At 47.2% G+C, this 26,161-nt stretch overlaps 2 protein-coding genes across 3 annotated transcripts; one reads left to right on the top strand and one right to left on the bottom strand.

Moving 5' to 3' along the window:
* The first annotated feature begins 1,163 nt into the window (after window positions 1-1,163).
* On the top strand, window positions 1,164-5,899 carry BBLN (bublin coiled coil protein). The gene is made up of 2 exons (XM_059828764.1): window positions 1,164-1,251; window positions 4,417-5,899. Exons 1-2 carry the CDS (start codon window positions 1,164-1,166, stop codon window positions 4,608-4,610), a joined length of 282 nt encoding a protein of 93 aa, XP_059684747.1. The 3' UTR covers window positions 4,611-5,899.
* Window positions 5,900-5,935: 36 nt separating this feature from the next.
* On the bottom strand, window positions 5,936-25,316 carry CIZ1 (CDKN1A interacting zinc finger protein 1). 2 transcript variants are annotated; one of them, XM_059828762.1, is made up of 15 exons: window positions 25,126-25,316; window positions 22,941-23,056; window positions 20,284-20,450; window positions 19,104-19,239; window positions 18,126-18,186; window positions 15,191-15,270; window positions 14,741-14,820; window positions 13,510-13,692; window positions 13,027-13,157; window positions 12,523-12,607; window positions 11,798-11,911; window positions 11,292-11,471; window positions 10,566-10,635; window positions 9,366-9,487; window positions 5,936-6,685 (listed from the first exon to the last, which is right to left on the bottom strand). In XM_059828762.1, the coding sequence occupies exons 1-15, from the start codon at window positions 25,221-25,223 to the stop codon at window positions 6,080-6,082; spliced, it is 2,229 nt and encodes a 742-aa protein (XP_059684745.1). In that variant the 5' UTR covers window positions 25,224-25,316; the 3' UTR covers window positions 5,936-6,079. The 2 variants fall into 2 exon arrangements, with proteins under 2 accessions (XP_059684745.1, XP_059684746.1); XM_059828763.1 differs by having other exon boundaries at window positions 5,936-6,622.
* Between the last annotated feature and the right edge of the window lie 845 nt (window positions 25,317-26,161).

Raw genomic sequence — 26,161 nt, 5'->3', positions numbered from 1 at the left:
AAAGTGGAAATAAAATAACCTGTTCTCTGAGAGGACGTCCTGCCCGGTGGGGGCTGCTGCTTTTGTCCAGCGCATACCCACAGTGGGAGCACAAACCTTCACGCTGGAAGTCGTAATCTTTTTCACTAAAGCACAGTTACGCCCATGAATTACACTAACGTTCAATCCCCCCACTCGTGCCACAACATGGACCCAACTCGGCGACACGCAGTGGCGTTACCCCACAGAAAGAAGAGCTGACTGCGATGTTAAATGGGGACGTAACCTTTCCTTCCTTCTTTGCCCCAAATACCCGCTTAACAACGGAGTCCTCAAACCGGGTTTACCTCAGGAGCACTGCTTGAATTAATGCTCTAATTGCAAGTTATTTTCATCCCAGTGACACCTCTCCCGGGGATGAAAAAACGAGACAGCGATTAGATCTCCTCAGGGCGTGTGAGGTACGACCCACGCTGGGCCAAAGTCAAGGAAGGGCGAAGTGAATTGCGCTGGTTCCTTCAGGGAAGAGGAGGTTTGAAGGTGACCCGAGGGCGGTTCAAGCCGCCCAGGGGACGAAGCAGGGGACAAAGCAGGGGACGAAGCAGGGCTGGCGAGGCAGCTGCATTTTGGAGTTCAGCAGCAAAGCCCTCGCAGCTGCGGCCTCAGCACCCGCAGGACAGCCTGGGGGGCTCCTCACGGGCAGAGGTGCAGGTTATTCATATGCACCATAAGCTGTCTGGGGAAAGAAGGGCTGGGTGCCGATGGCGGCTCCTGAGGGCATCTTTGCCCAAAGGTACTCGCTTGTGCTGGCGAGTGCTGTGGCAGCCCAGAGGACAGGGAGGCCTTGGGCGGCCTAAGGACACGGCAGGGCAAGGAGACAGCTTCGCTTTGGGAACGCATTTGGGTAAAACACCCAAGAAATGGGGAGCACGGAGCTGCCCCCCTCTGCGCGCCGCCCTCGGGGGCCGCCCCACTGCCCGCGAGGGCTGCTGGCCGCTCCCGCCCGCGCGCCGCCCGCCCCGCGCCCTGCGCGCTAACCACAGGCTTTACCCCAGCGCCGGCCGGCCGGCCTGCGTGACGCGCGCGGCGCCGAGCTTTCCCATTGGCTAGCGGCCCTGCGGGCGCACCGTCGCGCCGTGCGGGCGGTTCCGACGCGCGGCTGCGGCGTCGCGCAGCGCGGCGGGATGTCGGGACCGAACGGGGAGCCGCACGTGCCGGTGGGCGGCGCCGGCGGCAACGACGAAGACGACGGGGACAGCTTCGGGGAGGAAGGTGCGTGGGGGCGGCCCGGGGCAGTGCCGCCTGACTGACCGCGGCCCCCGGTGGGGTTGGGTGGCCTGGCCCGGCCCCGTGGGCCGCGGGTTCGCCGGTGACGAGGCCCGGGTGTTCCCAGATGCTGCTGCTGCTGCTGGGAGCGGTGCCCGGCGCGAAGGGTGCGCCCGGTGCCGGGCGGGCGGGTTTTGGAGGCGAGCGGGGCTGGGATGATCCCCGCCCGGCGATGGGGCACTAAGCTCCTGCGTGCTGCGGCCTTGGGGGTATTTTAATTTTTTTAGTTTCTCTTCTGGAAAGATTGTTCCGTGCTTTTGCTGGTGTACGGGGTGCGGAGGACCGAGGAGAAAGAGGATGTTCAAATTTTGAAAGCGCAGGACAGATCACGTGGGCTGACGGTGGAAGAAGTAGTCATGGGTGGAAAAATTGAATTTAATGCAATTAGTTTGGCAGATTCCACTTTTGGGCATTTTTACAGTGCCTAGGTATGAAAATTCTGATAGTGTCCCAGCCAGATAGAAAAAGCCGATGGACAAAGCGTGACAACGGCAGAGCTGTAATGCGTATGTACAGGTCATTCTTAAAACTGGAAATCTTTCAAAGACTAAGCACTTTGCTACTCCTTTCTTGAAAATGGTGAAGAGGTGGGTTACGCTGTTTGCCAAAACACCATTCAGTTTCCAGGTGTGACCCACGCAGGTGAATCTCCTCGTTTTGGCTGTGATCCACCTGCAGTGACAGAAGGATCATTTCTGCCCTGAAACACCCCAAGACTGGTCACTGCTTTGCATCATCATGGTAATTTATGTTTCAGAGTTTTTGAAGAGCTAAGAGACACTGTGGACACGACTGAGAAAGTCACTAAATCTGACCTACATTGAGGCTCTGCCTTAAGTTGTTCCGCCTGTCATTAGCTGGGGCTTTGCTGGTCATAAAGGTCTGTAGCTATTTCCTGGTCTCGTGGAGCTGAAGCTGTGGATCACTTCCTTGATCTCAAATAGGAAACCTTATTTTTGGCAACTGTTCTTGTAAGAATGCAGAGTGAGCAATGCGATTGCTGTACTCCTGGTTAACATTTTCATTAGGGGATGTGGTTATGTTTTCACAAAAATACACCAAGCCTGCAACTAACAGGAGACAATTAAATAAAATGTTTTTATAGCTTATTTTAAAATTGCTAATTTTTTTTTTCACTTCCCAAAGCTGCACAACTTATATAGCCTTCGCTTCAGCTCTAGGCACTGAGAACAATTAGGCTCCTGCTGTGATTAAAGACTTCTTGCCAAGTTGATGAATAATGTGACTTGTCAGAAGTAGTTACTGTATCCGCTTGGGATCTGCTCACGGTTTAATTGGAACATGGTGCTTCAAATACTGGGTTGAAGTAAAGATCTCTAACTCGTGGACATTCAGGTATCGCATACCTTGAAACAGGGTTTGCAAAATATTGATAACTGCCGCCTTTTTGGAAAGAACGTACCTGTGGGATTTTTAAATGCAAGGACATCAGCAGTGCTCATAATGCCATCTTTGCATATACCTGTGAGGCCAAACTTTTATAAGTAAGCTTAAATGCAGCGTACACAATTCTCCCAAGAATTAAAGGCTGCAACACTGCTGCAAATGGCTCCAAAGTAGTATAAGAAAAGGAGGACAATTTTTTTTATAATTCAACTTCTCCTTAGCTATTAATGCAAATTACTGTAATATTTAAATATTCACTGGTTTTTTAAAGCTGCTGGTAATGGCAGTGCCTGGGCCTGGTGTGCTGGGGATTCTGGGCACCCTGCCTACAAAAGTGTCAAGGGGGCAGCCGAGAGGGGCAAAGTTGGGCTTGTGAGGCTGGGGGAGTCCAGCACTGCTCGACCCTCGTCCATAAGACAAGGGTGCCCGGAGCACATCCTCATCCTCCTCACTTTCTCTCTCTTCTCCGTTAGCTCAGAGCAGCACTCCAGCCAGGCACTGTGTGTGTCACGCTTGGCTCTGACGCTCCCCCAGCTGCTCGGAGGAGCCGGGTGGAGAGAAGCCAGCCTCACCCAGTGAAGTGTGGGCTTGTCCAACCCACACAGGCATCTTTCCCTGTCCTGCAGCCCACAATCCTCATAAACGTCAGCCTGCGGGTCACAGCTGGATGCCTGCCTCCCTGCACTCACTCAGCCCATATGACTTCAGAAAGGAACATGGGACTGGCTCTGCCTGGGGTCTCCTGTAACCCCCCGGGGTTCCTGAGTAGTTAACTTGTCAGCAGAGGTTTAACCTCGTCTGGTTTTTCAGTTTGGTTTTTTGTTATTCTTAAGGATTGTGTGAATATTGCTTGGAGCAATCCAAAAGCAAGTGTTTCATCACAGTAGCACAGCTATCTCCATCTGATTAACAGGGCTAATACACATCACTTGGAAATGCCATTGCACTGAGGCTAACGCTTCTCCACTTGAAACAAGTGCTGTAAATAAGAAACTGTACCTAGGGAACCAACTGTCAGGATCATCCCGAATGAGTTTGGTTTTAATCTGAAGTACCCAAAGCCTTAATGGTGCATGAAAATCCTGTGGTTGGACTTGGTGCCCCACACTTACCTCCCTTTGGAAATAATGGTGCCACTACCAGCACCTTTGGGCTCATCCCAGCTCCTGCCACAGCAATGGCCGTGCTGTTTTGGCAGTCTGACCCCAGCCAGGCCCTTGTGAAGCACATCCCAGCCTGGGAGCCTTCCACAAATAATTCACAGAATGTAAACACTTCGGCATGCTGCCAAAATGCCTGCACCCTCGTCAGGAAAGATGATCCCTAAGGCAGCTAAAAAGGCTAACTTGCCCTTGGGGTTTATTTGGTACTGTTGCAATGTGGATCGCTGCGTGCTAGCACTTAGCCTGTGGTCAGCTATTTATGTATGAGATCAAAGGCTGTCAGATATGCCCATAACGCGTTTGGACTGCCCAGGTACCTTGCCTTAGATCTTGTTACCGGTCCTGCAGCTTCCCACTGGTCCCGTTTGATCGGTGAACACAACACATGCAGGATTCAGTTGCATTGTACTTCACGCACCCAGTGGCAGATAAGGCACAGCCAAAATGCTGTGGACATGTTTTGCAAGAGCTCTCACTGCCTTCACTGACTGCAGTGACAATATACTTACGTTGTTCAGTCTCTCATTTCCCTTCCTTCTAGAATATGCAGCAATAAACTCCATGCTGGACCAGATCAACTCCTGCTTGGATCACCTGGAGGAAAAGAATGATTATCTACATGCCTGCTTGAAAGAACTGCTCGAGTCCAACCGCCAGACCCGCCTGGAGTTCCAGCAGCAGAGCAAGCAGCAGAACATGGAAGCTGAAGTGCAGGGATCACAGCCTCCTGCCTAGTGTGCTGGCCATAAACTCTCAGTTGATATTGCTAAGGGGACATTTACTGGTCACCAATTTAACGTAAAACTTGAGTAGAAGAGGTACCTTTGTGGCTGTTACTTGTTCCTTCCTGTGGTGTGTCCTGCCATTCACATCCATGTTCCGTTTTTCTTTAGCTGTGTGATAGCTGCAGAAGCACACAGGAGGATGTAAAAGAGTTGGTTCTTTTTGCTCCCCAATGTGAGCCTGCACTGACACTTGGTTAAAGCTGGTTGTAGGAAACCTGAGGCCATGCAGGTTGTTTGCAAGCAGGTTCTCTTCAGAAAGAGGAGAAATGATCTCTGCTCTTATGCACTGTTAAATCCAAGCAAGGAGTGTTATGGCTCTAGCCTTTTCTCTCAAAAAGCACAGGAGGCAGGAGCTTTCCTGACTCCAGACTTGCCCCTAAGTGTAACTCTGCTGACAGACTTTGAGAGGGGGGCCCTAGGCCAGCTCCTGCCTTGAAACTACAGCTTTCCCATTATTCACATTAACTCTGACGTAAGAAATATTGGCAGATGGTCCCAGACCACTGGACTCTTCTGTCCCCTTCCAAGACAAGATACCAGGGTGATGTTTTTGACTGTTATAACTGGATGGTGCCTAACTCCTTAAGCTGCCATTAAGGACTCAGGCTTTAGAGAGAGGCAGAGCAGCCTGGTTAGCCCCCACCACATATAGCATTAGCTATACAGAGCAGAGATGGGCCTGCCTGTGGTGGGCTGTAAGCAGAGTCCTCCCTGTACCTTTTGAAAAGAGTACGCTTGAGCATTCTGTTCTGAAACTTTGTGATCTTGTCAGGATGGCCTGGGCCCAGCACTGTGAAGCAAGTCTTACTGTTCTGTAGAGTTAAAGGAGTTTTTTTGAAAATTAAAGAAGTTATTTACAAGAAATCTGTTTTATTAAAATCAGTTTGAAACAAAATTTGTTCCTGAGAGTCTCAACTATGAGAACAGACTGTATTAAGCCTTGTGGTATTAACAAAGGACCAAGATGCACATTCTTGCCTAGCTTAGGACACAGTGCTTGTCCAAGAGTGTGCATCTTTGAAAGGAAACTGTTCTGAGGAGCAGAATTGGGCACACAGTCTCCCAAGAGATAAACTTTTCCTCTGCCTGGAAAGGAAACGAGAGGAACTACAAAGAATTCTTCGTGAAAAGTAAGTCTGCATCTATCTGCCTCATGAACTTTGTCCCCTACGGGAATCACATTACCGTCTTGTTTCAAGTTCAACAATCCAAGCCTCAGTCTTTCCACATAATTGCTGTATCCCAACTGTACAAGTAATAATCAACACCATCCTGTATTAGACACGCTAAAGCCAGGCTTATTTTATTCTTAAAATAAAAACAGCAGTAAAGTTGAAGGGTTTTGCTCTATTAAAAGACTCAGAAAATAAACATTTCCAGCAAATATCATATGTAAAGGGCTCTCCCTTTAAGGCCACTCTATCTGGGTTTGCGCCTAGTAGAGCGTCTGCACCCAGCAGAGGTAAGACTGGCTGCCTCACCTTTGGCTAGGGAGGAAGGCTCTGCCGCTGCTTCCTGGCCTGTGTTTGCTGCCTCGTTCTGTCCTAAACCCCCTCCACTCCCTGGATCCTGGCAGTCGTCTGTGCCTTCCCTTTGCCTGGCTGCGTTGGCTTCCTCCTCCTCAGACACAGCGTGTCCCAGTAACTCCCCTACAGTGCGGTTCTCTTCAGAGAGTGGGCAGTCAGCACTAGTGGTAGTAGACGTGCTCTCTTCCTGGAGACTTTCTTCTTCTACAACCATGATTCCACATACATCATCAGTCATGCTGGCTAGGCTTTTGCCCTCTGCTACAGAGGTGGCCAGCTCACCCTTACCCTCCGGAGACCTTGAAGCTTGTTCTTGCAGGGCTGACAGCTCTGTACCCTCCTTGTCTATCCCATGATCATCATTCATCTTCTTGCTGGTATCTGCTGTTGTAGCAGGAGGCTGTTTCAAATCATCCAGCAATTGGGAGCTGGAGCCCTGGGAATGCAAAGGAGCCTCGGGGTAGGCAGCTGTGGCACGATGCCTTGCTGCCTTGTATCTCTGCAAATACAAACAAACCAACGTAAGGGACAAGTCCAGCTCAGCTACTGTCACTGCAGCAAGTAGCAGCTGGTCCAGGAAAACCTGTACAAAAGTAGTGGTGAGTGGCAGCTAGAATCTGCAGGGGCATGACTTGTCTCGGCAGCTCTCCTGGTCTGGCTGCTGAGGCTTTCAAGCAGAGAAGGGTCAGCTCCTGTGAGGAAAAGTGACGATATTAAAAATTGAAGTCCCTTTCACATTACTTAATGCTGAGCGAGTGCATGGCAGACCTGTGGCTCCTGAGACAAAAAATAATGTTTCAGCAACTGTTAATCTCAGTCAGACTCAGGACTTTGTAGATGTAACAGTGCAAGTGACAGCTCTTGCTTCAGCTACTGCCAGGACTTAACTCTGGACATGTACCCTGGATACACGAGGCTATGCACTGCCCTCAGCTACACAGATGTGATTTAATGTTTATCAGCTAAAGCAAGACTTAAGTTGAAAGCTTAAGATTTTTCATTCTGCTGATACAGTCTGTGCAGCCAATGAAACTGTTGACAGGAACACTAAGATATCAAAAATATCTTCTTGTTAACAAGGTACCGAGGTTCTCTACAGAATAAAGATAAGCATATCATCAATAAAATGACTCATTTGCACTAGCTATCATGATGAACCAGTAGAGGTCTGTAAACAGATTAAAATGGCTACTAGCCTTATTCAAGACTGGATTTCAGAAAAAACAGCAACTCTATAGCTATCTAACATGCAGTAGAAATCTGGTCTTCAAGACCCAAACAGAGCATGAACTAAAAGAATAAAACAAAGCTCCCTCTTTTCCACAACAGTTCCTTCCACAATCAACTCACTTTCAAATTTCTGCTAAAGGGTCCCTTTAACTGGCACTAGCATCAGACCTGAAAATTTAAGAAAACTATTTTGAACGCACTGGCTTTCACCACTGTCTTAACCAGTGCTACTGTAGTCTGCAATGTGGAATTACAGCACATCAGACAGGCAGCTTTACATTGTAATTCAATTTATCATTGCAGGCTTGCTCTTTCCCTGTCCTCAAATAATGCGATATGTGTAGTATCATAATACATTGGAACTAGATCAGTTGAGTCATAATGATGTAGCCAAACTAAACCAGGTGCAAGCATGCCAATTCATTTTGAAACCCTCTGCTGAGTTACTCTGATGAGCATACCCCAGAAACTGGCAATGATTTAACTCAGACTGTGACAACCCCAAGGCACCTGGGCAGCCCAGGATAATAGTTATCTGCCGGCAGGTATTTAAGGTTGGACTCTTGTCATAAATAATCCTTCCAGATCACTCTGGCATCCATTTGAAGAATGTCTGATTTCAGCCCTAAGTGGGCCAAAAGGGAGGCATACACACTGCTGCTGCAGTTTCACTCTAAGCTGATCTAAAATAAGCCAGGAAAACTGCAAGGCCAATTCCTTCGTTCCTGAAATGACTAGCTGCAGGAGTGGGAGAGGAGGAGCAACCATGAAGGAACAGCTGTGGTCTTCTCCTGCTACTTGCCGTTCCAAATCCACTGCTCTAAGTGCTGGCTTCTGCAGCACCCCACCCCTTTCTAGAGGCAGTGACGGTTGACTAGGAATAGTTAACCTGTCTGAAGACTAGCAGAAAAACACTAAGATTTTTCTTCTTTTTTTTTTTAAGCTAACAAAAGCTGGATACATCTGTGGTAGGGAAGCACAACAGTTTTTGCTGGAGCAGGTTTTGGGTGCAGGCAGAGGACAAAGTCAGTGTGGGAGCCTCCCTCTTTGCCAGGGTCAGGGAATACCGCTCTCCTGCACAGGCAGTGGTCACGGGAGAGGGCAGAGACAGTGCAAGCCCTGCATACCCACCACAAGGTACTAATCCAGGCCCCTCACCCCCTGGCAAGTCAACAAGGACAGAACAATGGAGGCAGATTCCAGGCCAGCCCAGTAGGAAAAGCTTCTAGATATGAAAGCAGCAAGGGGCAATATGGCTTCTTTAGGTGGAGCCAGTAAAGCAAAGGAACAGCATCAGTTGGCAGAGCTTTGTGCTAAGGAGTTTGTAGGAAAGGGTAGCAGACAGACAGACAGACTGACTTCCTGTTGCAGGCTGACCCTGGGGACCAAACAGACTCTCATCAGCTTGTAGCTTCCATCAGATAAGGAGTCTGTAATGTTAAATTTCCAGATTTCTAAGGTCAATACCTGATTTTACCAGGCCCCTTCATGGATGCATCATACCCGCAATTTTGGCTAAAGGAGCTGTTCCTGCAGTGTCGCATGAAAAGATGCATATGTACCAGCTTTCTGTAAAAGGAACAGCATCTACCTCTTGTTCTTTCCCCATCTTGACCCACCTGTAATCTGTCTAACAGAGAAGAGGCCTATACTGCATGACAGACTCCACAGGTTCAGCAAACAGAGCAGACACTCTGAGGAAGATTTCCAGCCAGAAATGGGCAACAAGATGACAGCAGCAGTAGCCGGGAAGCAGGACTGCACTGGTTTTAGATCTACAGGGGTGATGGGAGACAAACACAGAGCACACCAGGAGAAAGCTATGGCACAATGGACACCAAGGATGATGGAAATGAACTGAAGACAAGACAGCTAACGTGGTGGATTTGCTGAAGAGACACACACGGGGGTAACAAATGCCAGGCCATGCAATCGCCAAAGGGTCTAACCTGAAAGTTCTCAAAATGCATCAGGGACTTGCAGTGTGCGAGCCGGGCAGCAGAGTCGCTATGGTAGAATTTGTGACACAGCCTGCAGAGGTAACCTGCGACGGGGACCAGAAAATCCAGGCCTGCGAAACGGGAGGGGAAGGGAAATCACAGATCACATTGAATGGAACTCAAATAATGAAAGCATGTTAAAAGGGAAGGGGAGGGAGAAAAAGAAAAGTGGAAAGCTTTGCTTCTGTTAATCAGGGATTTGCAAGATCACTTCCTGAATATCTCATCTTACCATGGAACGGCTGTGTGGTTGATATTCAGAGAGAAATCTGGCTGCCAGAGCAAAGAAACTACACAGAGCATTAAGGGGAAAAAAAGGAAAAAAGAATACAATGGAAAACTACAGAGAACATGTGATCTAATGTAATGGGATCAAACCAAGCAGAAGACAGCAGGCGCGCAAGAGGAACACGCAGAGAACATTCACAGCATGAATCATTATTCCATCTGCCACACGATAGTGGAAGGTTACAGCAATATGGAAGATTGGTGTAAACAGAGCTCTCCTTGGGCACAAAACAGCCTCTGCAGAGCTGCCCTCCTCACAACACGAGTGGCCGTTAGAGGTTTGAAGTCAGAATCGCTTACAGGGTGGGGACCAGAGACAGCCATCTGGAGGTAACACTGCCCACCAGTCCAGCAACATGTCTGAATAACCACTAGGTAGAGCGTGGGGGTTCTGAAGCGGAGGAAACATGCACAGTTGGGCTCTGGCAGAGAGCTTGATACTGTCAATACTGCTCAGTATCTCTATACAAGCTGCATTTCTGTTGGAAAGCATTCTTTTCAATATGCTTTCAGGCTCCATCTTTCCAGAGCATCCCTCATTTGCTACCTACTTTCTTTAGTACTCCTGCCCTACTCGTTCCATTTCCTACCTTAGTAAGGTATCTGGCTCTCGTCCTTTCTTCTTCAAAGCAAAAGGCAGCTGACAAACATCAATCACATCCTTATGTTTTATCACACAGTAATAAATCAATGTTTGGCCCTTTCTCCAGGCAGCAGTCACCTGCACCAGTCCAATGCAGATGCTGGAGCACTACGGCCCAAGAAGTCGTTACAGCAGTAGGTAGAGACCATCCTCTCTCACAGATACAGCATGTGGCCAGAGAAGGCTCTGTGGGCCTTTGCTTAACTCTGCTTGCTTACCATAGGCTGTGTCTGGACAATACTTCTCGCTTCCTTCGTAATCCTCCAAAGACACTTCCTTCAGCCCAGTCTGGAAACCAAAAGAACATTAGTGCCTACTGTATCTATGCCAATTCCCTTCCTGGGCTCTTACATTTTTCTGGCAAGCTTGGGAGCTAAACAGAGGATTCACATACCAGAAAGAGTTGCACAGCATCTGGTTAGGGCCAGATACAAAACCCAGTGTCAGGAGGCCACTTCATTACAAGGGTTAAAAATGTCCCTTGCACTCCAAGCCTGAAGTAGCTTAGCCATGTACCTCCTTCTTGGTAACTGTTCTCTACTGGGAAAATGAGATTTATCAAGATAAACCTCCACACATATGCTTGCTATGAGACCAAGCTGCTGCTGGGCTATTCAAAGAGACTATGTCAATGTCTGTCAGAAATTCTTTTCTTTCAAAAAACGTTGCTTATGCTCCTTAACAACAAGGCAATGTTTGAAGGCACCAGTAGGAGCTGTACAGCACAGCAGAAACACCCTCCTGCATCCCACATGTAGTGCCTGATTCTCTTTTGCATCGTCCTGTGCTCTGGAAGAACCCCAGAGCCCTCACCCTCCTGCTGTAGGGTGCAAGGTTGATGGGACTCTTGAAACCCTGAGCTCAACCAGCCAAGACCAACTAAGTCACAGGAGCCCGCAGCAGATTCTCAGATAGATCATTCCTTCTCCTTCTGCATGGCATACCTGCTTGGCAGCAGAATCCTCATTCTCCATCAGCACTACATCAAGGTCTTCCTCCTCACCAGTTCCCCCCTCCTCCTCTTCCTCCTCCTCCTCATCATCTTCAAAACAACCAACAGCATCCACTGTGATCAACTCCTCTGAATCTTCTGGGCTGCCCAACTCCTTCTCTCCTAGCCTCACCTGTCAGGTACAGTAAAGAAAGATCAGATGAACTTTGCACTCTCCATTTAACCAAGGAAGACCCCAGACTCTGAACAGACTGTATCTGATGAGTAGAAGGGACTGCAAAAGAGGTGCGAAGCTATTGTGCTTTTAGACACATCTAACTCCTTGTCCCTTTTTCACTCAATTTCTTTAAACTCTTAACAATTGAAGTCCAGCCACAGATGAAAATTAAAACAGGGCTGGAAGAACTGCACGTCTTCCTTTCATCCCTGCAATACTCAGGGAAGGAGAAAGTTAACCTGCTCCACAGTGTAGCTGCCTCCAGTCCTGCACAGTATTACCTCTTTGGCTTTCTGTTTGTGCTCAGGGGACTTCATATGCTCCACAAACTTGCGAGGCGTCTTGAAGTGGCGGCTGCAGACAGTGCAGAAAGGACGAAGCGAGCGTTTGGCCAACTAAGGAAGGAGGGATGACCCAGTAAGTCACAAGAGGCACCACTTTGGAGAAATGCAGATAAATCTTGAGTGAAACAAAGTCACAGCCCTGCATCTAAAGCAGGGAGACCACAAAAAGAGAGTAGTCTTTTCAGCAGAAAGGACTCCCTAGCTCTTATCTGCCAAAAAGATGGAAAACAGGCAGAGCAAAGCAAATGTGATTTCTAAAAGGTGTTCTGGCACTTCTCCCCTAGAAACCAATAAATATAAAGGCCTGCCTAAATTTCAGCTCAAAAATTTACAGGCTGCCTACCAATTCCTCCATTCAATTGATTAGGTGAGTATGATAGGCCATATTTATTGAGAAAAGTCAAGAATTATAAACTTGAGGTGCTTCAGGCCGTACTGACACAGGATGACAGCTGGAAGCTCCAACAATGCCAGTGCTCAGAGGCAGGAGGTAGCATGGCAGTGCCCTTAGACAGTGAGGATGTTACTGGCAGATCCTTCTGTGCGTCTCTCCACTCCAATCACTTTTCCTTTGCTGCTTGGGGAGCAGGAGATGCTAGACACTTCCACTCAATCCCCACAAAAGGTCAGTGCAAAGATGAAGTCCATGCTATGGTTGTTACCTTGTGTTCTTGGGTCCTGCGATGTTTGATTAGATCCCCTGTGAAGTGTATCTGACAAGTGTTACACCATCGCTGCTGGGTCTCTCTGAAGTGACAACAGATATATCTGTAAGTCACACCTTTTTACATTCTCCATGGAATACTGCAGTTTGCAATCTGTTCTCAGCATTGTTTTCCCCAGCACTCCTATCTTTACAGGCTCGGATTTATCTTCTCCCCTTCCCAGCTATTTATATAGGTTGCTTTAGTTCATGCTGACAGAAAGGCACCAGTTAAAACAAGTCTCTGACCTGATCTACTGTATTAAAAACTACACAGCAAGTCAAAGTCAACACTGGTATCCTTCAGCAGGAAGAAAGTTACCTGAAGGAGATTAAGGCCCCTGAAACCAGAGGGATTTTGTACCTTACCTAGAACACAGGGGTACCCTGGTGCAGTGAGGAATTTTGGAAGCCATGTAGGTGCACGTTCAGATTGCATTTTCTAGCACAGATCAACACTTACCCATCTTTCTCTGCCAGCACCTTCTGCTCCTTCACCATGGGCAGTAATGAAACAAAACAAACATTGCTCATGTGCTGAATCTCCCCAAGTCGCTGCTGGTGCTGAATTCCAGCCATGTGGGATTGGAAATTCTGAGAGAGAGGTTAAGAGAAAAATCCATTTAAATGTATTAAAAATACAGAAAATAATAGGTATGAGCTATGCTTTCCATTCTCTTGACTGCTGTTTAACAATGAAATGGTATAAAAGCTTAAGAGCATGGCTGCCTGTGGATCCACCCACATTCGCTCTCTAGCAGGTTGCTTGCCAGCTCCTCAGGAGAGGTTTATTTTATCTGCATGATTGTCATCATTTTTTATGTTCCTTGCTCCTGAAGCATGAGCCCTTACTAACAAGTCTCCTGCTGCACCTCCCCATGGCAGCCGGCCCTCTAATTCACTTCTCTTGACCACCCATATCCCAGTCAGATCTGTGGATTTTTACCTGCTGATTGCAGCAGTTGGTCTTGCAGATGTAACAGTAGAATTTAAGGACCGATTCAGGGTTGGGATCAGCTGTGCCCACCTCACAGGTCCAGTGCCCTGGTTTCAGAGCTGTTGTACTGATAGCTCTGCTCTCACTGCTCTGCTGGATAGTCACTTTCAGTGAACCTCCAGAGCTTAACACCTGCCAAAAGAAGGAGTCAAGATTAAGTCCAATCTCTCAGTAGAAGACACTAAAAATTACACCTGCTTTTTGTACGTGACCTAAGCTCTCTACCCCTTAAGAAAATGCATTTAAGCTTGAATCCACAGGAAGCTGATCAGAAAGACTCTTATACACACTCCTTCTCCCAACGCTGCTAAACCAGTGATCCCCGTGTCGTAGCACCAGGCCTATTAGTACAGACAGTTGTTTCTACAGCCTCTGTAGGCACTGTATGATCCAGTCTCTGGAGACTGGAGCAACAAACAATGAGTTGGTAAGGGACATGATCAGCTTGCGTTTCTCCACTGCAGAACGAAACGCGACTCAGCACCACACCTGATGGAGTAAGGAACTCAAACAAGGGCAGGATGATACATTTGATCACATCAACTAATGTCTCCAATTATGGGAGACTATCAAGTCTGATTCATACCACAGGTTAAATCTTTGCCTGCTTACAGATTTACACAGTGTAAGGTCCTGGTTTAACATCTAGCATGTGGGCAACGTATTTCACACAAAAGACTCTCATGTTGCTGGCTTCACCTGTGTCTCATTTTTCCAAGCTGCCTTTCAAAAGCACACGCTCCCACTGTCTGCTCATGCCTGCTGTGGCAAGTGCCACAGCAGCTGCATCTTTACTACCATCACCTGAATTTTTTTACATCTGCTCTTCAGCAACATAAAGGATGTACCTCAATACATATATTCCTCAGTGGCTCTTTCAATTCAACTTTCCATCCTTCCAGATGAATACTGAAATCTTAACGAACCCCAGCACGCACAAACAGCCAGCAGCAGGTAAGGTACAGGCTAGCAGACTTACAAAAGCAGCAAGTCAGAGCAGACTGCGCACTAATTGCAGACATATTATGCCTTATTGCCAGGGACAACAGCTTACAGCAGGAGACAGAGCTCCAGACGTGGGTGCCATCTGGTTCCCAGTGGCAACGGGCTTCTCTGGGATGGAGGGGGAGGTTTGTATGTTCTGCGCCACCCCAGCCTGCATGGAGCAGTGTCTACTCACCTCAGGAGCCTTTGATTCCTCAGAGAATTTCCTCTCTTTAGAGAGATCTTCAACTGTGTACTCCTTTGCATTGTCTGTACCTAGGAAGAGAGAGTCCTTTTAGCTGCCTTAAATCAAAATAGCAATGACAGAAAAAACAAAGCAGCAGGTGAATGAAGTCAGGGAGCTTTCCTCACAGTGCTGCTGGCCATAAGCCCAGTTCACAAACCTTTCTCCAAAGAAATCCTTATTAAAGAGGGAAACTTCCTATCATTTGCATTTGTTAGGCAACAGGTTTTAGGGGACTATGATTGGATTTCGTTCCTAGATTTTCTCCTCCTTTCCCCATCCTGTATGAATGGAGGAAGGACATTTCTGATGAGACCCAAGGAATCTACAGATGCTGATCTATAGGTGCAGTTCCAGCAAGGAGTGCCCTAAAAGTGCAAATCGTGGTGCTCAGCAACTCACCATCAGCTTGGACACGGGTGCTTGACTCTCCCGCTTCCTTGCTATCTGTGGCATCCTCTAATGCAGACTCCTCAGTCAGACTTCAAGGATATCAAGAAAATAAGGTTATTTACCATGTTACAGACAAAGAGATTCAGAAGACACACCGAGGCACAGGCTGGGGTCTAAGCTACCACACTCTCCACTAAACCCCCAAATCAATAAGCTACTGGAAGTGGTATTTCAGGCAAGGATTCAGCAGAAATAAATAAGAACAATGAAGAATGGGCATTCTAGAACAGATTCAGAAATAGCAGCCAAATAATCTGGACAAGAAGGTTACAACTGATTTTTTGGATCACTGCCCTCTCCTGCAAAAGGTCTGCAGGGAAATAAGTTCATACAGGAAATATTCTTAGTAAGAGCTCTGAGAACTCACTCCTGTCTTGATTGGCGACCTGCAGGGAAACTGCAATACCCGGACAGTACTCCAGGCTGCTCTGTGCATGAGGGAACAATCAGAGACCTGTCAGAACTGAATGGGTTCTCAATGGTGTCTTACAGGGATTTCATTATAACTGCCTGCTCCATTTGTATCAGTTGTGTTTTGTTCCAGAGTCCCTACAGTTCTGCTTGTGGGTGAAGTGGAGCTGTACAAAGCACAAATCAAAAGGATTTTGCTTTGTTTTATTTGGTACTGCTGATCTGCTAAGGAGAAAAAAGATCCTGAGGGGACTGCTGAGAATGAACAGTTGACTTCCAGAGGGCACAAACTGTACTTTACAATGTCTTTCTCCATCCCCCATTTTTCCATCAGGGCTAGCACTTTTCACCATGGCTTGAATGTCTTCTCTCTCAGGCCAGCTCAATATCCTGCCCTGGTGTCCTTCTGCCAACAGGGAGCAGCACATTCTGCGCAAGCAAGAATGCAGACTGTGCAGGTACTGCCTCCAGTGATCCAAATACACGCACCGCATAATTTATCAGATTGATGAGTGATAATGTAACTGGGTTACATGGCTATAAATATGCAGCAGGGTTTGGGCAGTGGAAACACGAAGAAAACAAGAGCGGCTGGCATTAACATTATTTGTCAAGTGCTGCCAGCAGGCTCAACACTATACCACACACAGATGGTGACAGCACTCCAGGGCAAGGGTTTGCAGTCTAAACTGCAAATCTAAGGAGCAATCTAAGGGAGCAAAAGCCATCACAAGCATGATCTAAGGAGGAAATGGTATTATATGGATACTTGTCAGGCCATGCTAGAAGAAGTGGGTGTTCAAGGAGGATTTGAAGATGAGTGCTTTCTGCACTGGAATGAAGATGTTGTTCCAGGCATACAGATGGTACATAGGAGAAAAGGCAGAAGTGGGAAAAACCTGAAATGAAGAAGGAGGCTGGTATTCCTGGCCGAAGGGAAATGGAACAATGAAGCACGAAACAAAAGTTTGTGACATGGATGGGGGGAATGCCCTTCTCATCTGTGAAGGGCAATATGAGAACAGTAAACTATTTTTTCAGAGATCCATCACCTGTTAATTGGAAGTAGACAGAAACACTTAAAAAAAAAAAAGAAAAAGCTAAGGAATGATCTATTCTAAGTAAATACCAGCCATAATATATGCATCAAATCTGGCAGTCCGCAACTACTGCTTAGGAAAGGATTTTCCTAATAGCAGGCTTGCTGCAGTGAGATCTGTCATTTGTCAGACTCAATTCTTTTTTCAGTGTATGTAACAGGACTTTGATTAATACCCTACTAAATATTAATGTAATTAAAATTAAATTAGCTTTGGCAAACAGATTAACAAAGCATACGCTCAAATGCATTTGACTTAGCTTTAATTGAATTTATTCACTTTCTTGCTAATCAGAGTCCATAATTCACAATGGTCCCTGCTTACATAATATTTATCACTCTTTAATGTTTTACATGATCAAGGTAATATCTGAACATCAAAGTAATCCTGGAATATTCCCCCTAAAGATAGCCATTAATCTCTAATCTACAGATGGGAAAGAGCAAGGTGAAGAAACTTGTCCGAAATCACGCAGTGAATTGTTAACAGGGAAGATAAGAAGACCCAGGAGTCCTGACTCATAGTCATTAACATATGTTGGAGAATTCTCAAATCAATGCCTCCAGAAATCTGTATTCACTCCCTCCTCTTCTCCCTCTGCACCAGCTAACGGCGACAGTTCTGGGAGAGGTACGGCACTGTACAGATGGTACCAGGAACTCCGTGATGTGCCTTCCCACTAGATGGCAATGCAGCCTTGTCTGTTCCTTCCTGCACCAGGGAGGCAGGGAGTGCCAAGATGGGCCTGCCATGGCCAGCATGCTGCGTGCTGCACATCCCTTGCAGATAATAGGATTGCCTTTGTCTATTTTTACCTAACAGACAGGGTACTGGCAAGACAATCTTTGCAGAAGGGATACAGAACTCAACACTCATGGATACAGGCTTGGATACTAGGGAGTATTGATTCCCTTCCCTTTCTCATTCCTCAAAATAAACTACCCTCTCCTACACCTATTGTAACCTAACATATTCCAAGGCTTTTCCTCTCTGCTGATATGTGGCTGCTCATTTCCCTTTTTGACATTTAGGGAAGAAAATTAGAGAAATGTATCAGAATAGAAAAGAACAACTCTGCTTCTTACAAGAATCCTGGCAGGAGAACACATGAGCAAACTCCACTTCGTTGCACATTTACATGAGCTGCATCTCTTATCTTTCATTCCCATAGTTGGATCACCCATAGCAGAGACCCTACAACACCCTGCATCTCAGCAAGCATCATGAGATCTTCTGAATTGTCCACGAGCATCTGAAATACCTCCTACATGCTAGACATCAGGCCAGTACAGTATAGCCCTAGTTATTAGAAAATAAAATTAGACAATAATTCTAAACCCAGTAACTACTTCAGTGCCCCATTCAAGAAATACCTCTTCAGTCTTTTTGCTGCAGGCTCCGTGTTCAACACAGATTCTGTTGGAGTTCTTGGCTCTGCAGGAACACAGAAGGAGATGTCCTTAGCAAAGTAGACCATGCCACCTTGAGCGTGTTCCCTAACTGAATGGTCAATGCCAATAAAACTCTGTTAGAGCAAACAATACCATACACTTGGCTTATTCTGAATTTAGGAATTGTAGTGACAAGGTTAGATAACGACCTAAGAGATTTGAGTTTTATTGCAGATGGCACTGTATGAGGTGTCGTCCAGAAATAAATCTATATTTATGTCTACTAAGTGGGTCTTAGTCCTATACCTAGGTGACAAGAGCCCAGATGATAGGAACATTCATATAAGCCAAGGTGGCATATCTACCTGACAGCAACCATCTAATCAGGTAATTTTCCCCACTGCGTATACACTGGTCACAACCTCATCATAGGCCTGCATTTTTAGATTAGGCACTCTTCAGTCAGAAATAACATTCCCACATCTGTATTGTATCCAACACTGTAAAGGATTCAGTGTCAGCAGTTTCTATTCTGACAACTGGGGTACAAGTACTCTTTCAACTCATCTTTTGCTTAGCGTGTTGATTGCAACTAGTTCTGCTTCATGTGCTTGACTCCATGAGATGTTGAGTTCAGCATGGGTAAGGCAATGTGGAAGCTTTAATTTCAAAGCAGTTTTATTTTTTCCCCCCATCTTAAATGGGGCTCACTGTCAAAGTGACTTCTGAGAGGCTTCCATGCAAGAGATATGGAACTAGCTTATAAAAACCAAAAATATCCAGGAAAAAAGGATATATGAAGCACACAGCAGAGGGCTGTCACAGGCAGTTTAAATATTTACAATTAGAGAGAAAGGCAGCTGTTTAAGACTAAAGCCACCTCCAGTCTTTGCTGCAGGAATAGCAAAGAGAAGTTTATCATGCCTAGAAGCATTTGTTTCACTACAGGCTCCCCCTTACCTGTGGATGGTGAGGAGTTGTTCTGCTCTGACCCTACTTGCACTCCCTCTGGGATTTCCATTTTCTCATCACCCTGTGTCTGAGATGAAGAACCAGGATCTAGTTCCCGCTTCCTGTCAGGGACCCTCTGGAAGTCCTGCAATGGGCAGAGAGTCACTGCCAGCTCTCGGTCCTTCCTCAAACCCAACACACTGCCCAAAGCACCGGAGTTTTACCGTGGGGCAGAAACAGAAATTCCAGCACACCGTAATGGAGGGGAATAGATGGTTTACAATGGACTGTCTTGCTTCAGGCAAGTTTACATGGTTAAACAGAGCAATGCACTTTAATTCCACAGGCAGCCCATGAGTTTTCTCCAGTGCTTTAAGTAGCAGCTATAGGAGACCCTGCTGCTTGCAGAGAGTAGGATCACTTTAGAGGGACTCTGGCAAGAGGTGCATGGGCAGGGGAAAAAAATAGTCCCAAATAATCCCCCTTCCTTTCAACTCTGGAGAAAGGACAGTGCAAAAGTGGAAGTCTACCTTATCCACCACATCTTTTTGGCAGAATGGGACCAAATATGCAAAAGCTAATCTAAGAGGAGGAAAGTAGCAGTCAATTAACCCAAGAACCATTTCCAGGATACAAAAAAGGTCTTAATAGAGGAAAGTGAGAAAAGCTTTTACCCAGAAGATTGTAGATTTATATAAAATCCACATGAACAAATATGATCCTGATCTTAAAAAAGGGGAAAACAGCCCAAAGAGGCAGAGTGATGTGTTCATGGTAGGAGCAGGTTGTTTGGGAACAACAAGCTGTTTTGGAAGGCTAATGGGGCAGAATTCTGGCCTCTGTGAAGAGCAAAGCACTCAGCCAGGATTTATTCTATTGTAGTTACTTTGAAGCTGGTACTTCTAAAGGCTCCTTTTATATCTTAAGTTTAAACAGTTCTGCTATGAGGAACACTCTCTCTTGGGCAAGAAGTGACAAGAAACCTTTGCATCATAAATGTAAGTGTGGACCACAAGAACCTTAGGGATGGACTTATTGCTGCATTTCTGTGTCAGCAGCATGGTGCAAAACACAGTTTTTATTGTAAGGCTCTCTCCCTTCTCTTTTGTTCTCCACCTACCACACAGTCAACTGTTGCAAGTGTAAAAGGAGCACAAAGCTCCTGAACAATTGGAAACTACAAGCCCACCTTGCGAAAGGTCCGGTTCTGCCGCTGGAAGGGAAGGCTGGGGAAACCCAGCCGAGTTGGCTTTAATGAGACCCCAACAGGTGGAGGCCCCAGGAGGGAATGTCTTGTAGCCTGAGGGAAAAACTGCTGCAGTGCTGGCGCCGTCATGTTAAATCCACGCAGGTTTCCTATAAATGCAAACACACAGCATATCAGCATCCTGCAGTGTGCAAAGGAGAGAGAAAATCTTCCACCTGTACAAGCAGCAGGGAGAGAGGGGAAGGGCTCCTCCACGCAAGACCCTGTCCTTTATGGGGCACTATATGAGTGCTCTATGCTCTACCCTCTTCAGCCCCCACAGAACAATTTGATGTGATAACAACTGTTACTATGTATCAGGCTATTTAATTATGATTGTCACCGCAGGCTAAGATCATTAGATCTTATTAGAGCAATTATTTGATCCGAGCACACTAGCGCTTGTGTTTGCAACAACCAAGGTCTTGTTTTACAGAAATTCTCCATAAAAAAAGGAAAATTCATCCCACATTTATGCAGCTGGCAGCTCACACCATAGTATGGATGCTGTTTAACACAGGCCAGCAACAGCATTTCCTTTAAAATAACACTGGACTTTTCAAACAAGAGATTCCACAGTCCTCTGCCACCTGGTTGTCATGCAACCTCAACGTGTCAACCTAAACTCTGACACTTGAGACTCGGCCATTTCCAATTATAATGCTCTGCTTTCTGAACAGTTCTTTTCAGCATCCACAGACTATTAACTAAGTCTCAACAATTTCTTATGAAGGCAGTCCTTACTATCCCCATTTCAGAGGTGAGGGAATGGAAGTGCCCAGATGTCTCAGCTACACCCTCAGAAGCTGTCCATCATTCTGGGAACCTGGAATTATATTGCAATTTTTATTTCTCACTTGAATTAGTGCATACTCTGGCTTTTTAGAAGCTGTCAAAACTGGGCAGAGAAGTTTGGAGACAGGCACCCAAAATCTGAAAAAACAAGCTATGCTGTTTAAAGCCTGCAACACAATAGGAAGTACTCCTCCATGTCCGTCTTCAAAGGTACTCTAATCTCTTGTTACTTACCGTAAATAATCTCTTACTGTAAAAAGGCATAGCTGTATCAAAAAAAAAAAATCTATAAAGCAAGAAATCATCTCCTGCTCTTGGTTTAGTACCTTTAAAGAACCGTACATCTATTTCAACTTGAAGTATTTATTTTTTCCTATTCCCACTGCTGAAGCCACATACAATCAATGAATTATTTATGCTGTTTCCCAGGTACAGAAGTACTACAGCATCAGATATTCTTACATGTAACCCAAACCCCAATGACCAAAAAATTTCAGATCCCTAAGAAGGGCCATGCTGAACACTGCAACCATACTACGTGTTACCTGTGGCTATCTGATGTAGATTACTGAAAGAGAAGTCACAACTCAACTCAGCACGTAGAAGTGAAAAGAAGAGAACGCTAAGTCAAATTGCATGTAGAGTGTTCATTAACATACCTTATCCTGCTCTCGTATCTAATTTGTCTCAGGTCCTTGGCATACTATTTAAATACAACTTCTCAATAAGAGATTTTGCTTTAGGGAAAAGGTCAGCCCATGCTAAGATCAAACATATCTGAAAGGAGTATGGCTGACTGGAGTGGAGTCAGGCTTTTTTCCTGACACAAATATATACACCAATCTTCAGAGTGTGGTTTGTCCTTTTTCACTGCCAGTTTCCCTACAACCTGAGAGAGATCTGTAGAGAGCCACTGGAGTCACTAGAGAGCCCTCTCGTTAAATGGGCAAGAGAGAACAAAAGGAGAGTTAACGACATGCAGAATAAATCTATTGTCTTCGCATCTGGGCATGATTCACAGGCAAGATAAAAATTGCAGGCATTAATCTCAACTAGGCACTTTAAAACTATCCCAGGTACTGATTTTCTGTGTTGAAAAGAGCTGTCAGATTAAGACATGAGCAAAAATAAAAACTTAGCTTTATTCCTAATATCTTTATGTTAGCAATGCTATTAAGGCAGCTTCATAAATTTGTTTTGAAAACATCACATCTGGCAAAAAAATCCACTTGTGGAAACAGAGATGGAAGAACAGTGATACTCTCCACCACACAAATGACAGTCATTTCAGGGAATTGAAATGTCACAAGACAATTGAAACCCGAACCATTTTCCACCACAATGTACTTAATTTGTTTGTGCTGCACCAAGTTTGGACAAAGACAATGATCTACTGCAAACAAAGTTAGCGTATATATAAAAGGCAACAAAACAAATTGTTTTAACCTTCCAACCAAGAAAGACGAACAAATACTAAAAATCTAAGTATTTTATCTAAATATATTGATGGAAGAATACTCTCTCCACTGAGTCTAAGAGGAAAGGCACATATTTAGTATCTAATCTGATACCTTCTAGGCATATTCCTGGTTGTGAACAGTTGGGCACAAGGGATTTTCAACAACTGAAGAACCTCTGTGATGTGGACTATGGACAAATTTGAAGAGAAAAAAAAATTACAACAAACGGAACTGCCAAATACAAGGACTGCAATGGTTCAGCAAGAAATAGCCACGCTATGGTTTCAGTCCATGAAGGATGATGAGGTAACTCCAATAAGTAAGCGTCTCCCATAACGACAGTACCTTGCATCTGCTGCATGAGTAAGGCCCGCTGAAGCATAGGATTGGCATTGAGCAGCGATGGTTGATTTGTTGCCCGTAAGCTCAGCATCTGTTGCTGTTGCGGTGGTGGCAAACCCCTGGAAAAGAAGGCATTAATCATAAGAACCCAGTAAAAACCGTACCCTTCAATTCCAGGCACCTAACAGGTACAAAACGGAGGAGCAAAGAACAGCTGAAATACTGATATACATGCATGAAAAGATACCACACACCAGCACTGTATCCTCTTCCTTCCACTCTCCTGGAATTTCCAAAGCTGACAGATTGTCTATCAAGGAATTTGAGGTCAGAGAGAACTCCTTAGCACCAAGCCCACATAAAGCCTGTCAAACAGCATAAAAAAAGCCCAGGAGCTGTCTGCAGTTCTACAGAATTATGCAGCACTCGTCAGTAGAAACGAGCTATCTAGATCAGCAGCTACATTTAACACAACAAAAAAGTAGTTCTGAAAAACGGGGAGTTTTCTCAGTAGCTTAAAGCACATTTTTCCAAAATCAACGCCTCCCACACGGAGCCAGACAGGTCATAACTGTAAATGGTGCCCCCTAACTGCAAGAACCGGATGGAAAAATAAAGCACGGCCTTCATGTTTAAAATACGAGGAGGAAGAAGCGAGCAGAGAAGGACTCTCTAGTCCTACGGAGGGTGGAGCAGACATGAGAGAAAAGTCTGAAGAAACCGGCAGGCACTTCTTCAGGCGATCGCAAGGTCAGACCCACCTCTAAGCACGACTGCTGACACAGCTATATCTGTTAAGTCTGTAAAGAGGTACAAACATGGATCAAAATATCCACGCTGACAAAAAAACCCAACCCTCTTAACAGCATTTACAGCAGCTCATCTTGACGTTTGCTGCTCTAGATTGTTCCAGTCTCAGAGCTGAGGTATTTATACCAGAAAAATCATACTTTTAAAGGTGTAAGATGCATCTATGCTATCTCACCGTCAGCCCCATACTGGCATTTTAAGGGCAGCTTTGTTTATAGTACAAGATGTATGAAAATGGTAAAAAACAAGATTTAGAGAGATTGGTATTTCTAGCAGAACAGAAAGATTCCCACATTTACATCAGAGACATAAGCCTTACAAGGATAAAGTAATTATTATAATTTATTAAATCAGGAATTAACTTTCTTCTTAAATTCACAACCCATCGCTTTGAATTTCCAGAAGCTTTACAGCGAACAGTAACCGCAAATAAACCTCATCATTTCGGAGAATTTGTGTTAGTTCTACTAATCTCAGCTTGTCAGGGACAACGGCTCCTAAGACAGTTATTTTCTCTCTTGCATTTTTTAGGAAAACCCCAGCTATTTGCCTTTTTATTTCTGGAGGATATCATTTGTTTTTTAAAATACAAAACATGATTTTCTCCAGCCCCCCCCAGTGCTCAGTCACATCCCCAGCGCTGGTGCCACTGCAGAAGTAAGTTCGATAACCGCACCCAGGCCAGGGAAAGACAATAAATAAAAAAGTGAAGTTCAGTAATAAAATAAAGTGTGCGTCTCCATCTAGGGCGGCTCAGTTAGGCGCGTATGAGCCTTTCCGCGGGAGAAGGCGTTTTCCCCCGAGCCCCCCCCCCGCTGCCTCAGCCCGGCGCCCGCCCGGGCCTGGCCCGCTGTGAGGGAGACGCTCGGCTCCGGAGCATCCCCTCCCGCACGCTCTGCCCCGGGTCACCCTACGCGCCCTCGGGGCCTCCGCGGCGGGAGCGACCCAGCGGGCGGAGACGCCTCTCCAGAGCGCTCCTGGAGGAAGAGTTCAGCGGCTACGGCAGCACCCGCAGCCCCCGACCCGCCCGGCCTCCCCACAGCGCGGTGTGCCGCCCCACGCAGCCCGGCCCCTCCCGCCCCACACCCCTCCGCCCTCCCTCAGGCATCGCCCCCCACACACCACCTGCCCCCCGGCCCCGCCGGGCACCCCCTGCTCCCCAGCCGCCCCTCCAGGCCTTCCAGCCCCACGGCTCTACCCCGACCGAGGCCTGCGCCCCCCCACGCCCCCACCTCCCTTTGTCGCCTTCCCCGCCGGGGGAGGGCAGGCCCGCAGCCAGCCCCGCCGCGGCCTTCGTGGGGCGAGGAGGGAGGGAGGCGGAGGAGAGCGGTCCCCCGGGACAGGCCCCAGATCCCCGGCCTCGCGTAGCGGCGCTTACCGGCCTCCCTGCTGCGCCGGGGGGTGGTGGTGCTGCTGCTGCTGGAGGAGGTGCTGGAGCTGCAGCAGCTGCTGCTGGAACTGCTGCTGGTTGAACATGTCTGGGGAGCCCCGAGCGGGGCGAACCTGAGACAAAACACGGGAGGGCGAGGGAGGCACCGGCTGCGGGGCTGGCGCGTATCAGCCCAGCAGCCATTGAGCAGGGGAGCCGCCGCCGCCGCTGCCGCCCATTCATTCACTGAGCCGATCCCCCCTGCCTCCTCCTCCTCCTCCTCCTCCTCCCCCCGGGGTCACCGCAAGCAGCAGCCTGTGGAGGAGACTTCCAAACCCCACCTCCCAAAACCCGCTCCCACCCTCCCGAGCCGGCAGCCCGCCCCGCTCCCCGCGGCGGGGCCGGACCGGGCCGAGCGCCGCGGCCCCTTCCCTTCCCCGCCGGCACTCACGGCGCAGCCCGCGGCGGTCACCGCTCGCCGGCAGCCGCCTCCATCTTCCCGCTGGGGACAATAACCACCTGCCCGGCCCCGCTCCCCGGCCGAGCCCAGGCGGGAGGCAGCTCCTCGGGCAGGGCTCGGGATCACCCCCGGAGCCTCCTCTCGGGTCGCCCCAGCTTGCGGCACCTCCGCGTCTCATCCCCCGCACAGAAGCAGGAGCGGGGTCCCCTGTCCCTGGAGAGGGCTGGGAGGGGATGGATGGACACCATCTGTCCAGGGGGAAGGGAACAAACGGCTGAAGAGGGGGAGCAGATGGCATCCAACAGCATGGGGTTTCTGCTCTTTGTTGGGTTTTTTTTGGTCCAGGGGAATCTTTGGTAACCATCTCTCGACGAGGGGATGGAAAAAACCCAACAGCCTCTGGCCGTTCGCTGTGGTCATATCTTAGCAAGCCTGCCATGAGAACCTGGAAGAAAACAAACAGGGACTTTTGCAATATTACTCTGGGCTGGAGACTGACATGACTTTTCTAAGAGGTCCATCTTTTTTCTTTTTTTTTTTTTTTCTTTTGAGTTTGCAGCAAAACCTCTCCTGCAGCACCTGTTT

The sequence above is a fragment of the Gavia stellata genome, chromosome 24 (genome assembly GCF_030936135.1).
Source record: "Gavia stellata isolate bGavSte3 chromosome 24, bGavSte3.hap2, whole genome shotgun sequence".
Classification (NCBI taxonomy): domain Eukaryota; kingdom Metazoa; phylum Chordata; class Aves; order Gaviiformes; family Gaviidae; genus Gavia; species Gavia stellata.
This window is presented reverse-complemented; position numbering and strand designations above follow the sequence as displayed.

What these genes read in the sequence shown, in the direction of transcription:
- BBLN (XM_059828764.1), top strand. Translation starts at nt 1,164, where the DNA reads ATGTCGGGACCGAACGGGGAGCCGCACGTGCCGGTGGGCGGCGCCGGC. An exon ending in GGACAGCTTCGGGGAGGAAG is followed by an intron (nt 1,252 to 4,416) that starts GTGCGTGGGGGC and finishes CCTTCCTTCTAG; the next exon opens with AATATGCAGCAATAAACTCC.
- CIZ1 (XM_059828762.1), bottom strand. Translation starts at nt 25,223, where the DNA reads ATGTTCAACCAGCAGCAGTTCCAGCAGCAGCTGCTGCAGCTCCAGCAC. An exon ending in GTGCTGGCAGAGAAAGATGG is followed by an intron (nt 12,608 to 13,026) that starts GTAAGTGTTGAT and finishes TTGTCACTTCAG; the next exon opens with AGAGACCCAGCAGCGATGGT. An exon ending in GCAGGACCCAAGAACACAAG is followed by an intron (nt 11,912 to 12,522) that starts GTAACAACCATA and finishes CTCCTTCCTTAG; the next exon opens with TTGGCCAAACGCTCGCTTCG.